At 40.6% G+C, this 14,910-nt stretch overlaps 1 protein-coding gene across 1 annotated transcript in view; it reads left to right on the top strand.

The window, feature by feature from the left end:
- The window catches only part of cacna1g (calcium channel, voltage-dependent, T type, alpha 1G subunit), a 329,783-nt gene that overhangs the window by 244,160 nt on the left and 70,713 nt on the right, over positions 1–14,910 (top strand). The window contains exons 22-26 of the mRNA XM_061967247.2: positions 2,447–2,573; positions 9,963–10,088; positions 10,192–10,281; positions 10,361–10,553; positions 11,969–12,019. Of these exons, the coding sequence (XP_061823231.2) occupies positions 2,447–2,573; positions 9,963–10,088; positions 10,192–10,281; positions 10,361–10,553; positions 11,969–12,019 (587 nt within the window). The remainder of the gene's footprint in view (positions 1–2,446; positions 2,574–9,962; positions 10,089–10,191; positions 10,282–10,360; positions 10,554–11,968; positions 12,020–14,910) is intronic.

Genomic DNA, 14,910 nt, shown 5'->3' on the forward strand with positions numbered 1-14,910 from the left:
TATTTAAAAGCAGCTAGTCTTAAACTACGTGGTAGACCCTTATTCTGTTATGCACTTTCAATAAATCACTCAAGCTGTTTTTCAAACAGACCTGTTCACTCCTGTCCCATACCGACGATGCAACTGCACCAAGGCAGTTCCATCATAACTGGCTTTTGTCCCTGTCAAGCAAGTGCCCCGTTGGTCCTGCAGTTACACTGCTCTGCACTCACTCTGGCTTCAGCACATGTGCATGTGCCATCACTTCATGAAATAATAATATTCCTCATTTTTGGCTTATTTGCAGTCATTTTGTTTATTGGTAATAAACCAGGCGGCAGACGCAGGAACAGTTGTATTAATTATTCACATGCCCAAGTTGGATGCTTTGGTGTGTGCCCAGGAATACTTGGGGTGAGCCCCAGGCCCACTTCTTCTAATGGTGTTGATGCTAGGAAAGTGTACCACGCTTGAACCCTGATTAGAACACTCACTAGTCAAACAAACAAGACTTGGTACAGGCTGTCAAGTGTGAGTTTGTCTTGGTTCTGCCTTGCTTAAAGTAGAGATTCTCAAACTGTGGTACACGGGCTCCATGTAGTGGTACACCACCAAATAATCACTTTATTAAATATTAAAACACAGTGTTACTGTTCAAACTGTGTGTATTGTTACAATGACCAAAAACATTAAATATAATTGTTAAATAAAACCTATGCATTGTTATTACTACTACTACTGTATATTAATGTTGGTCATTATGGTGGTTTCTTAGGTGCGGATGTTCTCCCGAAAAGTGTTTGTCTTTCTTGTTTGGTGTGGGTTCACAGTGTGGAACATATTAGTAAGAGTGTTAAAGTTGTTTATATCACAACCCTCATTGTAACCTGTATGGCTGTTGACCAAGTATGCCTTGCAGTCACTTACGTGTGAAAGCAGAGGCCGCATACTACATGTGACCGGGCCGGCACGCAGATAGCATGGTTTAAAAGCGGACGCGACGACATGTTGTAGAAGACGTTTAAGTTTAAGGCAGGGCCATCACGGCACGCCCTCAATATTGTTGTCCGGGTGAACATCGGAGAACGTTTGCCCCGGGAGATTTCCGGGAGAGGCACTGAAATCCGGAAACCTCCCGGAAAAATCGGGGGGGTTGGCAAGTATGCAGCTGAGCTGCATCAGAGTGATCAAAGAGCCGCATGCGGCTCCGGAGCCGCGGGTTGCCGACCACTGGTCTAGGCAGAGAAGCCCAGACTTGCCTCTCCACAGCTTCTTCCTCCAGCTCCTCCTGGAGGATCCCAAGGCGTTCCCAAGGCCAGTTGGAAGATATAGTCTCTCCAACGTGTCCTGGGTCTTACCCGTGGTCTCCTAACAGTTGGTCATGCCCCGAATACCTCCCCAGGGAGACTGTATGTATATTTTGCTCCTGAAAATTAATCTGCCAGTCATTTACCATAATATCAGTTAGTATTTTGGTAGATCAGAAGATAGCGAGTTGTGCTTGAAACAGCCCCTTCCCATCACCAGACTCACTATGACAGTACTGGAGCCCGTTTCCTCGCACAGACAGTGTGGATAAAGTCATGTAAAACCATTATTTTAATCATTTAATTGCATATTTATTTTTCAGTCAGACTCGGTCTTTTTCCCCTCAGGTTTGCTCCTGATTTGCAGTACTGCATTTGAATTGAGTCTTTTTTATTTTTTTATTCAAACTCCAACCAACACATTTCTTCTTCAAAGTCCGAATCATTAAAACAATTGTTTTAAATTACACCCCTGTGGCTTGGTCCGTCCCATTTAGTTTCAGTCAATTTTACTGGAAAGAGACATATTTTTCTTCATATTTCCACACTCTTATGTAATGTATACAGACTGACCCGTTCTTTAGTTTTATTGCTACAACCTTCAACAGTGCATCTGGCATACGTGTTTTATATTTCCTTTACATTTTGAGTGAAAATGTCATGTTTCCGGATTAGAATGCTTCTGAAGCACATACAGTATGTACGCAATATGAAATTGCCTCCTGTCTTCTGTAGGTGATCCCGCCCACATTTTGGATCTAAAAGTGGCCGTTCCAAAATGTGCTGAAACCTATTAGAAAACAATTCTAAAATAAATACTGTGTCTATTTGGGGGAGTTACCTGTAGACATAATTTAAGGCCAGATCTATAAAATTAGTGCCATTGCTGTCAGCATTAAATAGGCCCTTCAGTGCTTATTCATTTCAGGATTCATTGTGTAATCCTAGACTTGGGTCATTTTTATCTACAAGTATCATTTTAACTTGATCTTTAGATCTGCTTTGCCAATGTGAAAAAAACCTGCATTGTTTGTGTCATTCTGTGCTTAGAGTTTTGACAAGAGAGTAAGATAGGGTTAACGAGCAGTGCCAGCTCCATCCTCATCTATCCTCTGTAAAACCTGTCCTGCAGTAATATTGAATTATTTTTTGCTTTTTAGTGTCATCAGCCGAGCTCCAGGGCTAAAACTGGTCGTTGAGACCCTGATGTCTTCACTGAAGCCCATCGGCAACATCGTGGTCATCTGCTGCGCCTTCTTCATAATATTTGGCATCCTAGGAGTACAGGTAAATAATGTAAATATTCAAAAGTAAACAATCAAACAATCAAATGTAGACACTTTTTCTTATACTTTCTGATCTCTCTCTCTATGTCCACTACTTGCTGTACATATCCTACCAAGTCAGTCCTACACTGTTTCAATATCCATTTCTCTGTTGATGCAATTGTTGATGCTGATTGTTGATGACTGAAGTGTTGATACCAACCAAACCTAACAACCCCCCACCCCCCACCCCCGCCCCCAAATCCCACACCCTGGATTGTAAATAATGTAAATAATTCAATGTATATACTCTGATGATTATCTTGTGTGATGACTGTATTATGATTTTAGTATATATTTGATAGTATATATCTGTATCATGTATCAATTTAAGTGGACCCCGACTTAAACATGTTGAAAAACGTATTCGGGTGTTACCATTTAGTGGTCAATTGTACGGAATATGTACTTCACTGTGCAATCTACTAATAAAAGTTTCAATCAATCAATCAAAGGTAAGTCAGTCAGTGAAAAATCGGATACAACACAATAATATAACACATTAAGCATTAAGGCCACACTGAAAAAAAAGACTACATGAATAATTTAATGGAAAACGTCATATTTTTTTTAGGAAAAAAGTCATGGCGTTATGAGAGGAATGTGAATTAAACAGACACCACAAGTAGGGGTGCAACAATTTGACAACATCGTTGACCAAAATCAACAATCAACATATTTGTTTCCAGATGGAAAAAACATGCGCGCGTTACCACGACAGTTGACCGGCAGCAACAGGATTTGATGTCTATTGTTTTTTTCATATTTTTGCTCACTTCTTGAAGTGGGTTTATTTTTAACACAGAGATGCTTGATAGAAACAAAAAGTACGTACAATCTTACTCTTACATTCTGTTCATAACATATGCCTTAAGTTTATGACCCGAACTAATACTGTAGTAGTGTTTTAATGGGTCTATAACACATTTTGACACACAGAGCTATTTAGATAGGGTAAATAGCCTATACTCCATTAATTAAAGCTTTACACTTTGCACAGAACAGTTTTTGAAGAAAATCCCCTCATACCACTATCATGTCCCGTTAAAAGGGCAACTGAACGTTTTTTTGGAATCGTCCTTTTTTTTAATGCCTTCTAACTCGAAAATAAACACTAACAAGAGTCAGCTAACAGTGAAGGTAATGGTACCCACTCCATTCCACCTATAGTGCTATAAAAAACATCCAAACACCTCCATCAGTATTTTATATACTGTGGATGCTTATTATTACTTACTAATTATTATTACTTATGCTTATGGTTATTCAGTACATAAATATCAAATATTTATGTACTGTAGTAACAGGCACATTTATAATAACATGTCATATTCACGTATTTTGCTCATATTAAGCATTACGGCGGTACATTAATTTCACAGACACTTCACAATGTTTGCTATTTCCTTCAACAACAACTACTACACATCATGGCAGACTTCCTGAGAGACATCAGCGACTAGTTTAGGACAAATAATGATGCAGAACTTTGTTTTTTTTAGCCTGAATATACAGAGGATGAGCTCCAAGTTTTAGAAGCTGAGTGATAAGGAGATCCAGCAGTATTGCAAAGGGCTAAACAACAAACATCATTTTTTTTTTAAACCTTACTGTACAAAGTCAGCTTTCTCTGGGATGATTATATTGTTTAAATGAATAATTATTCATAATCCTCCCGCAGGTTAAAAAAAAAAAAAAAAGGTAGGCACAAATGAGCATCTTTCTCACCATCTCCAGTTCTAAGTTGAATGTCAAAGTCGAGTAAATTCTTGGTTTATGGTCACAACATTCTAACATAAAGTTGCCAGGCATGATTTATAATCTGATAATAATAATAATACATTTTATTTGGTATAGCGCTTTTCAGAGCACTCAGACGCTTTACAGGATAAAAAATTAAAATATCAAACAGTTTAAAGTAATAATATAAAATACAGGAAATATAAAAGCAGTACATTGTAAAATATATAATAATACAGGACAATTACAAGACAGGACATTACAAGACACAGAACATTAATCACTGGTTAAAAGCAGAATCTAGAATTAACTTTCACTAACTCAGAGGTGATGCAGCAGCTCACCGGCACAGTATGCCATAACTGCATAAGCTGCGCTATCTCTGTGTCACTAAAAGTAGTTCCTCAGCTTTAGTTCGTACAGATCCTTGTAACTTTGGGCCGTACTGCAACAAGAGGTGATGGTTTTGGGTGAATGGCACAACAATGGGCCATAGGATCTCGTCACTGTATCTCTGTGCATTCAAAATGCCATCAATAAACTGCACTTGTGTTCATTGTCCATAATACACGCCTACCCATACCATAACCCCACCCCTACCATGGCACACTCGATTCACAACGTCAACATCAGCAAACCGCTATCCCACACGACGCCACACACGCTTTCTGCCATCCGCCCTGAACAGTGAAAACTGGGATTCATTTGTGAAGAAAACATCTGTCCAATGTGCCAGACGCTATCAAATGTGAGCATTAGCCCACTCAATTCGGTTACGACGACGAACTGCAGTCAGGTCGAGACGAGCATGCAGATGAGCTTCCCTTAGACCAGGGGTCGGCAACCCGCGGCTCCGGAGCCGCATGCGGCTCTTTGATCACTCTGATGCGGCTCAACTGCATACTTGCCGACCCCCCCGATTTTACCGGGAGACTTCCGGATTTCAGTGCCTCCCGCAGAAAACTCCCGGGATTAATATTCTCCGATTTTCACCCTTACAATAATAATAAGGGCGTGCCATGATGGTACAGCATTTAGCACCCTCTACAATCTGTTTTAACAGCGTGCCAGCCCAGCCTCTTGTTATATGCTTCTTCTGCTTGCACACGCAAGTGACAGCAAGGCATACTTGGTCAACAGCTACACAGGTTACACTGACGGTGGCCATATAAAACAACTTTAACACTCTTACTAATAATGCGCCACACTTTGAACCAAAACCAAACAAGAATGGCAAACACATTTCGGGAGAACATCTGCACACAACATAAACACAACAGAACAAATACCCAGAATCCCATGCAGCCCTGACTCTTCCGGGCTACATTATACACCCCTGCTACCACCAAACCCCAATACCGCCACCGTCAGTGTAACCTGTGTGGTTCTTGACCAAGTATGCCTTGCTGTCACTCACGTGAGCAAGTGGAAGCACCACACAATGTATGGCTGGGCCGGCACGCTGGTTGTAGTGGGTGCTAAATGCTGTACCAACACGGCACGTTCGAGAGAACAGTTGCCCTGAAATTCGTAGTCTGCCGGAAAAATCGGGAGGGTTGATAAGTATGACAATGTCAAGTGTCATTAAAAAAAAACCCGCGGGCCGCCCTAACATTCAATTTTCATATTAAGGTGTGGGCTGCGTGTCTGAGACCCTTGGTTTATACATAGCACAAAGCAAAAAAAAAACCTTTGTATGCAGTATTATTTCATTTTGAATTTCAAAAGATTTTTGTGGCTTCCATTGTTTTCTTTAATTTGTGAAACTGGTCAAAATGGCTCTTTGACTGGTAAAGGTTGCCGATCCCTGCCTTAGACGGTTTCACACAGTTTGTGCAGAAATTATTTGGTTATTCAAACCAATTGTTGCAGCAGCTGTTTGGTTGACTGGTCTCAGACGACCATGGAGGTGCACCTGCTGGATATGGAGGTCCTGGGCTGGTGTGGTTGCATGTGGTCTGCAGTTGTGAGGCCGGTTGGATTTACTGCCAAATTCTCTGACATGCCTTTGGAGACGGCCTATGGTAGAGAAATGAACATTCAATTCACGAGCAACAGCTCTGGTGGACTTTCCTGCATTGATCATGCCAACTGCACACTCCCTCAAAACCTGCGACATCTGCGGCATTGTGCTGTGTGATAAAACTGCAAATTTTAGAGTGGCCTTTCATTGTGGGCAGCCTAAGGCACACCTGTGTAATAATCATGCTGTTTAATCAGCATCTAGATATGCCACACCTGCGAGGTAGAATGGATTATCTTGTTAAAGAAGAAATGCTCACTAACACAGATTTAGACAGATGTGTGAAGAATATTTGAGAGGAATAAGTATTTTGTGTATACAGTAAAAGTTGTAGGTCTTTGAGTTCAACTCATGAAAAATGGGAGCAAAAACACAAGTGTTGCGTTTATATTTTGTCAGATTGCATAAAAAGGAAGACTTGTGTCGTTTTATTACATAGGGATTGTGAATGATATAATAAACAATGAAGTGCAGTTTCCCTTTAAAGCAAGACATAAAAACGTCCCTTAAGCAAGCGTCGTACATGAGAAGCAACTGTTCCTTCCACCCACACGACATCCCTAAATGCTGCAGTTTGTCAGTGGCATGCATGTGTTGTCGACCGATTGTCAAATCGGAGCACAGCTAATGTGCTACTGAACATTTCCACAGACACACTCTAAATATTAGTCTCCCCATGTTGGTGTACCATAGACTTGAAGCAGCCTCATTCTGGGACCTGTAGATACAGTATGTGAAACCCCATGTAGGCATGATCAGTAGGCTAATCACAACCATTAAATCTTTTAATGGCTGGAGGTGAAAGATTTGGAAAAAATACAGCTCCACGGAAGATGGACAGTCTCGTGGATCCTGAACTCATTTAAATGTACCGGTGTCACCCTGCTTGCAACTAGATGTGGAAGTGAAGAGCAACATGATTTTTTTTACTTACATGTGTGCCTTCCTGCCTGCTTCTCTCCGTCAAATTCGTCTTTTGTCACACGGGCTGTAGTCAGAGTTTCCTTCCACATATCCGCATCTAAATCATCATCACCTCCTCAATTTAAAAGATGTGATTTAAAGGTCTGTGGCACACTCTATCTTGTAGTCATAATGGCTCAGGTCATGTTATGATCCTCCAAGTTTCCCAGTGCCAGCCTCAAAATGTTGAGGATAAATGTAAAGAGTTGTGCAATCTCTCCATGTTTGCGACCCTGGTGGCCAACAAGGCTTTTTCCGCCAATTGTTACCCCTTATTTTACTTGGCAATCGAATACTAATTTCACACAATCAGATGCAAATGTACAGTATTTCATGTTTTTTGTTGTTGATATTCTGTCTCTTTCTGATAAAATAAAGCTAACAAAAAATGATGGATTGTGAACTTACATATTTGGTGGGAGATCCCATCTTGTATGTATTCTTGCTCACAATAGTATTTTGAATTTGTGCGAGTAAGCACGATGCCGTTGGTGCAACACAAGCTAGTGTCCATGTCTATCTGCCATTTGCATTGTTTATAATGCAGCGCCTCTTAATAATGTAGTGTCATGGAAGGTTAATGCTGCAATGATACATTGCGTCTGTGATTGGACATTCCTGCTCATTAAAGGGCGTCTGTACAATCTGGAGTAACAGGCTTGACCTTTCTGAAATTGTTGCCAATCCACCTCTATTTAATTTCATACGCGACATATGGACAGCTCGTTTGAGATTGGTCCAACATTGAGCCTGTTCTTTAAACCACTGTTAAAGCCAAAGACGCTCAGCTAGGCATAGTTTTGTCGCCAACAGGTAACGTTGTAGTCGTGCCTGAAATATATTTTAATAGCCAAAAATATGAGGATCAGGCTTAATAAGGCTCTTTGGTAAAACCAAAGAATTAGTGTCAACAAAATCTAGTGTTCAATACATTATACCAGTGGTTCTCAAAATGTATTCACTAGGTACTACCTCAGAAAACACTTGGCTCTCCGAGTACCACTTTAATAACCAACTTTAAAATACAGTAGCACAGTAGGCCTAAGTAGTCAATAAAACAAGGCAGAGGTTTTATTTAACATGTACTGTATATTTAACATTGATGGCCACTGTAAAATGACACACAGTTTAAACAGTTACGCTGTGTTTGAATATAGGAAAATAAAACACTGTACTTTTATTTAAGTGATTCTTTGGCGTACCACTAGTTGGACCCTGTGTACCACTAGTGGTACACATACTAGTTTGAGAATCACTGCCTTATACATATAGTCGCTGTCCAACAAAAAGCATGTATCTCCAATCTGTGTCCATCCATCCATACTGCACATCCGTCCGTTTTTACCACTTATTCAGTTCAGAGTCATAGAAAAGCTGGAGCCTATCCCGAACAATATGCAGTTTGCACTATGACTAGATTAGACTACAGTCAATAGCAGGAGACATAATTAATTACACTCACATTCACTTGTACAGCTAGTAGTCAGGAATGGATCCCAACCAAACCGATGTTTACACCACCTAGGAATGTAACATTAAACGTCAATATCGGTAACCCTAGGAAAACTCCCGACGGTTAGTACTACTGGTTTAAATCAAAAATATCGAACGACCGAGACTGATAACTGCCCTTTGATAAACACACAGACTGACAGGTGCCAGCTTGCTAGCTGAAATGCTAACATGAAAACAAGAAACATTAATGTATTTCTCCATTAAAAAACAACCTACCCCAATCCAAACTTGAATAAGCACATTTATGTCTGAGCAACTAAATATTCAATTGTGCACATTGAACATACAAGCTGTGCTCTCTTTATGTCTCTCAGAGTGATCGTTCTTTACTCAAGAGGAATACGAGAAACCGATGTGGTTTTACAGTGCATTCAAGGACCGCTGAACAGAGTAGGATGCCACAACATCCGGCAAAAATAATAATACATAATACTAATAGATTTTTTTTGTTACATACGTTTGTACTTTTCATTTAAATAATCCTAAAGTGCTAAAGTACAAACCGCAATTGAAAACAAAGCAGTTTAACCATTTAAATAAATAAAATCCCAAGACTAAAATGAAGCATAAAAAACAAAAAATATGCAAAATACTTGGTTTTCTAACAGTCTATTTATTTTAGTTATTTAAAAAAAGAAGTACTCGTTTCAAAAGTTTTCAGTGTGTGTGTAAGTACTTTTTGAGCACATTCAACAGTACTGCGATATAAAGATAACCATGATAATTTTGGTCACAATAACCGTAATGTCAAATTATCATATCGTTACATCCCTAATACACTACTATCAGCAAAAACATGTTGTTGTTTTCTTTTATCTCAAATACAATACATGTTTTTTTGCATAAAAACACCCCAAAATTGTTGTACTATCACGACATGCAGAAATGTAAATAGGAGAAGAATAATTGCCCAGCAAGATATAACCACACGCTGACAGTAAGAAAAACAACGTTTGATGCGTTGCCCCAATTTGCACTAAACTAATTTGTCCCCTTCTGAGCAAATAATTAGACAAAACTTACCGTGAAGATCCTATTAAAGTTATGTTATTCAAAGATTCATTGAGAACTCCATTTGCAATATCCTTGTTTCTATGTTCATTTTTCCAGCTCTTTAAGGGGAAGTTCTTCGTTTGTCAAGGGGAAGATGTGAGGAACATCACCAACCGGTCAGACTGTTTACAAGCCAGCAACAAATGGGTCAGACACAAGTACAACTTTGACAACCTGGGACAGGTCAGATCTCTCACGTTCGCAAAATTTTTGATCATCAGAAATCAGAACTTTAAAGGTTCCTTTTCAATGTTTGCGTTAATTTAAAATGTATTTCCATTGTTAGGCCTTGATGTCTCTCTTTGTCCTGGCATCAAAAGACGGTTGGGTGGATATTATGTACGATGGACTAGATGCTGTAGGAGTAGATAAACAGGTACCAAACATCTGCTATAGCTGTTGGCATTAAGCATACCGCTTCAAACCTCTAAGCATGTTTCTTCTGTGTGTTTCAGCCAGTGATGAACTACAATCCATGGATGCTGCTTTACTTCATCTCCTTCCTTCTGATCGTGGCCTTCTTTGTGTTGAACATGTTTGTGGGCGTGGTGGTGGAAAACTTCCACAAGTGTCGGCGCCACCAGGAGGCTGAGGAGGCCAAGCGCAGGGAGGAGAAGAGACTGAAACGCATGGAGAAAAAGAGACGGAGTAAGGAGAAGGAGCTGGCTGGTCGGTAGTCTTTCCACATCTTTCTGAGTCCTGCTTGGTTTGAGCCTGAGCATTTTTTTTTCCTTTCTGTTTGCCTTTTGGTTTGGCCGAGTCTGGAAAATTGGTGGTCTAGTACCAAAAGTAGTGCGTATTTTGTGGTAGAGCCCCATTCTTTCCTTAAACACCCTCTCATGCCTCCTCGACCTGTGGCTATTTTTGTCCGGCGGTCACTTGCTCTGACACTGCAAACATAGGTAAGACTCTGGATGCTTTTCTTCAATCCATCGTCACATTAACGATGAAGTTGGATTTCAAGGAAAGCTTCCCCCTAAAGGGTCAGTTTGCAGAGTGAGGAAAGATGACAGCTAACCCTTGTTCCCACCTTCCCTTATCTTGTCTACCGTAGACATCGTGCTTGGGTCGGCCCCTTAGAGCATGCCCGCTGAGTGCTGACATATGGGTCTTGCATGGTTAGTAATAGAGCTAGAGGAAGGGGGAGTCATTGGCCATAAAATATCCTACTCTAAAATAAGATGACCCCCCTCCCTTCCCCTCTTTTTGCATGTAGTTTTAGTACAGCCGCAGGGGCAGGAATGGCCAAAATCTGGAAGGTAGGTCCAGAGTTAAATCGCTGCCTTTCCCGCGCTCCCCTGTGGCTGTATAAGAGTTGCTGATAAATTGCTTGAGTGGCTGATTATTATTCCACTGCCTCTTACACCTAAAACACCTGCTGGAATACCTGCAAGTATTAAATCTCACGAGTGCCTGAACAAGTTAAGCATTTTTAAAGGCACCTGTTGGTTACATTTCCACAAAGGGCAGTGGACTCTTTCGTGGATGTTCTCCTATATGAGCCTTTTATTTCATTGGTATTTTGGATTTCATGTCTTGAGAAATACAGATTACCTTATTTTCAAGAAGAATTTACCCAGAGTCTTCCACACACATTCAAACTTAAGGGACCCCTTGCTTCTTCGTGAAACCACACAAAATATTAATTATCAATCGTGGCTACCTTTTTTCGCGGATTTTCTATTTTCCTTTATAACTGGTCAAGATAAAATAGAGTTTGAATACCAGATTATTAGCAAAATAAAAGGTAAGAGAAAGCTTGCTTGTATAATCTGTTGCGTGACAATGGTTAGAATCATAGGCTATGGTTTAGCTCAAAAGGTATGTCCCACTCCTCCATGTATCTTAAATAGTTAGTCTTAACCAAAAGAAGTGGACTCAGAATCACTGGAAAGATGAAATGTATAGGAACATATACCAGCTTAATCTTTCGCTGCTTCCTTCTAGCCTTACTCCATCCCTCTTTCCCTTTTTCTTTCTCTTTGACTCTCTCCTGAGTCGAACTTTCATCAACCCTTGCTTTCATCCCCCGCTTCCTTACTAACCTAGTCTCATTCCTCTAGATTTAATGGTTCCGGGGGTGAGTTGGGCCCTCTCTGAAGGCACATTAAAAGGTACCGCGTTTCCAGTATGTTCTGTTTTGTTTCTTAACTCCTCACACCGCCACCGACTCCTCATGACCACCCACCATGGTGGCACGAGTTCTAAGATCAATGCTCATGGGAGGTAGGGTCCCATCACGCGTCCCCGCCCTCCTGCCTCTCTTCCCATCAGCCCTCAGTCCGCTGGACATGCTGTTTGCTGTTTTCTCTGTTGTGGCTTTGTCTTTCACAGCTCTTTTACACTGTCTGCAATCCATCCACCGCTCTCTGCAATACACCACTGCTCCAACCCCAACAACTATCTCGGTCTAATTTGACTTTAGTACTATGTTCTTTCTAAACCAAGAACTCTGATCAATTTCAAGCTGGTATACTGTGTCTATCAAAGAAAGTATTAGTGTAACTAACCATGCCTTACTTTAAACAAGGGTGATGTTTGACTGCATTCAAGTTAGTGTGCCACAGATCCGTAAAGGCTTGAAAATATGCCAGCTCACGCAGAACCCTCACTCTGCTTTACTACAGTGTCTGCAGAATTATGCTGCAGGACATGACTGCTTGTAATATTTGCATATTTCCTCCCAAATGCAATCAAGTTCCAAGTTGCTTGGAGCACATAACTGCTGTTGAAGCCAGAAAGAAGGGGGTATGGGGGAAAAAAAAAACAAATTCAGTCAGGGAATTTAGATTGTGATTGACGGTAGAGAATAAACTATGTAGGAAATAAACTATGCAATATATTGTATATTTAGACAACTATTAGGTTTGTACAATTACAAAAAAAAACATGATTCGTATTACCACCACATTTAAAAATGAATTTTGACTACAGCAGCAAGAACATTTATGATCACTCAGAATAAGTTTTAACAATTAAAATATGGTGACATAAATGTTGTAACTATTTACATGATCTATATCCTGTAATTTAATGAGTTTACATTATTTTGCAGTTTTTACCCGTATCTTCACTTCTAAGACAATTGTTTTGCTTTTAGTATTTTTTTAAATACATTTTGTGTTTATGCTGCATATGAACCAATATTTGCAGTTTTAGCAATTTAGGCCCTAGTGTGTGAATGTTGTCTGTCTATCTGTGTTGGCCCTGCGATGAGGTGGCGACTTGTCCAGGGTGTAAACCGCCTTCCGCCCGATTGTAGCTGAGATAGGCTCCAGCGCCCCCCGCGACCCCGAAGGGAATAAGCGGTAGGAAATGGATGGATGGACATTAGATCGGGTAAAAAAACAAAAACATTGTGATCTTGAGATCTTAATCATAATGATAGAGCAAACATTTTTTAAACATTTAATAGCCCCTGATGCAAATTAGACAGCTAAACTCCGTTTCTGCCTTTTATATTTCTCATTAGTTAGTTTTTGGGAAAGATGAAACAAAGAAAGACTATTTATATTGCATCTGGAAATTATTCCTAGCGGTTCACTTTTTCCACATTTTGTTATGTTATAGCTGTATTCCAAAATGCAATACATTCATTTGTGTCCCTTAAAATTCTACACACAGTAAATGTGAAAAGGTTTTTTTTTTTTTTGGTTTTTTTTGCAAATGTATTGAAAAAAACATCTAAGAAATACATAAGTATTCACAGTCTTTGCTCAATACTTTGTTGATGCACCTTTGGCAGCAATTACAGCCTCAAGTCTTTCTGAATACTATGCCACAAGCTTGGCACACTTATCTTTGGACAGTTTCGCCCATTCTTCTTTGCATCATTTCTCAAGCTCCATCAGGTTGGATGGGAAAATTCGGTGCACAGCCATTTTCAGATCTCTCTAGAGATGTTCAATCGGATTCAAGTCTTGGCTCTGGCTGGGCCACTCAAGGACATTTACAGAGTTGTCCTAAAGCCATCTTTTTGATATCTTGGCTTTGTGCTTAGAGTCGTTGTCTTGCTGAAAGATGAACCGTCGCCTCAGTCTGAGTTCAAGAGCACTCTGGAGTAGGTTTTCATCCAGAATGTCTCTATACATTGCTGCATTTATCTTTCCCTCTATCCTGACTCGTCTCCCAGTTCCTGCCGCTGAAAAACATCCCCACAGCATGATGCTGCCACCACCATGCTACAATGCAGTGATATAATTGGCCAGGTGATGAGCGGTGCCTGGTCTCCTCCAAATATGACGCCTGGGGTGATGAGGTGGCGACTTGTCCAAGGTGTGCACCGCCTTCCACCCGAATGCAGCTGAGATAGGCTCCAGCACTCCCCGCAACCCCAAAAGGGACAAGCGGTAGAAAATGGATGGATTGATGACGCCTGGGATTCACGCCAATGAGTTAAATTTTTGTCTCAACACACCAAGGAATTTTATTTCTCATGGTCTGAGAGTCTTTTAGGTGGGTAAGATGGCGGCTCTTCCTATCATTGTGAAGCAGAATTCACTAAGCATTGGATTGTTCACCAACTAATAGAAAACGTGAGCTGGGTTTAGACCGTCGTGAGACAAGTTGGTTTTACCCTACTGTTGATGTGTTGTTGCAATAGTAACAATAGAAAAAAAGATCCAAAGGAATGCCTTCCGTCTGGGCACTCTACCATACAGGCCTGATTGGTGGATTGCTGCAGAGATGGATGTCCTTCTGGAAGGTATCCTCTCTCTACAGAGGAATGCTGTAGCCCTGACAGAGTGACCATTGAGTTATTGGTCTTCCATTTACGGATGATGGAGGCCACTGTGCTCATTAGGACCTTCAAGGTAGCAGACCTTTTTCTGTACCCTTCCCCAGATGTGTGCCTCAAGTCAATCCTGTCTCGAAGGTCTAAAGACAATTCCTTCAACTTCATTCTTGGTTTTCCATGCACTGTCAAGACAAGTTTGTGCCTTTCCAAATCATGTCCAACCAACTGAATTTACCACAGGTGGACTGAAATTAATCTGTAAGAACA

This window comes from Nerophis lumbriciformis, linkage group LG11 (assembly GCF_033978685.3).
Source record: "Nerophis lumbriciformis linkage group LG11, RoL_Nlum_v2.1, whole genome shotgun sequence".
In the NCBI taxonomy this organism is placed as follows: Eukaryota; Metazoa; Chordata; class Actinopteri; order Syngnathiformes; family Syngnathidae; genus Nerophis; species Nerophis lumbriciformis.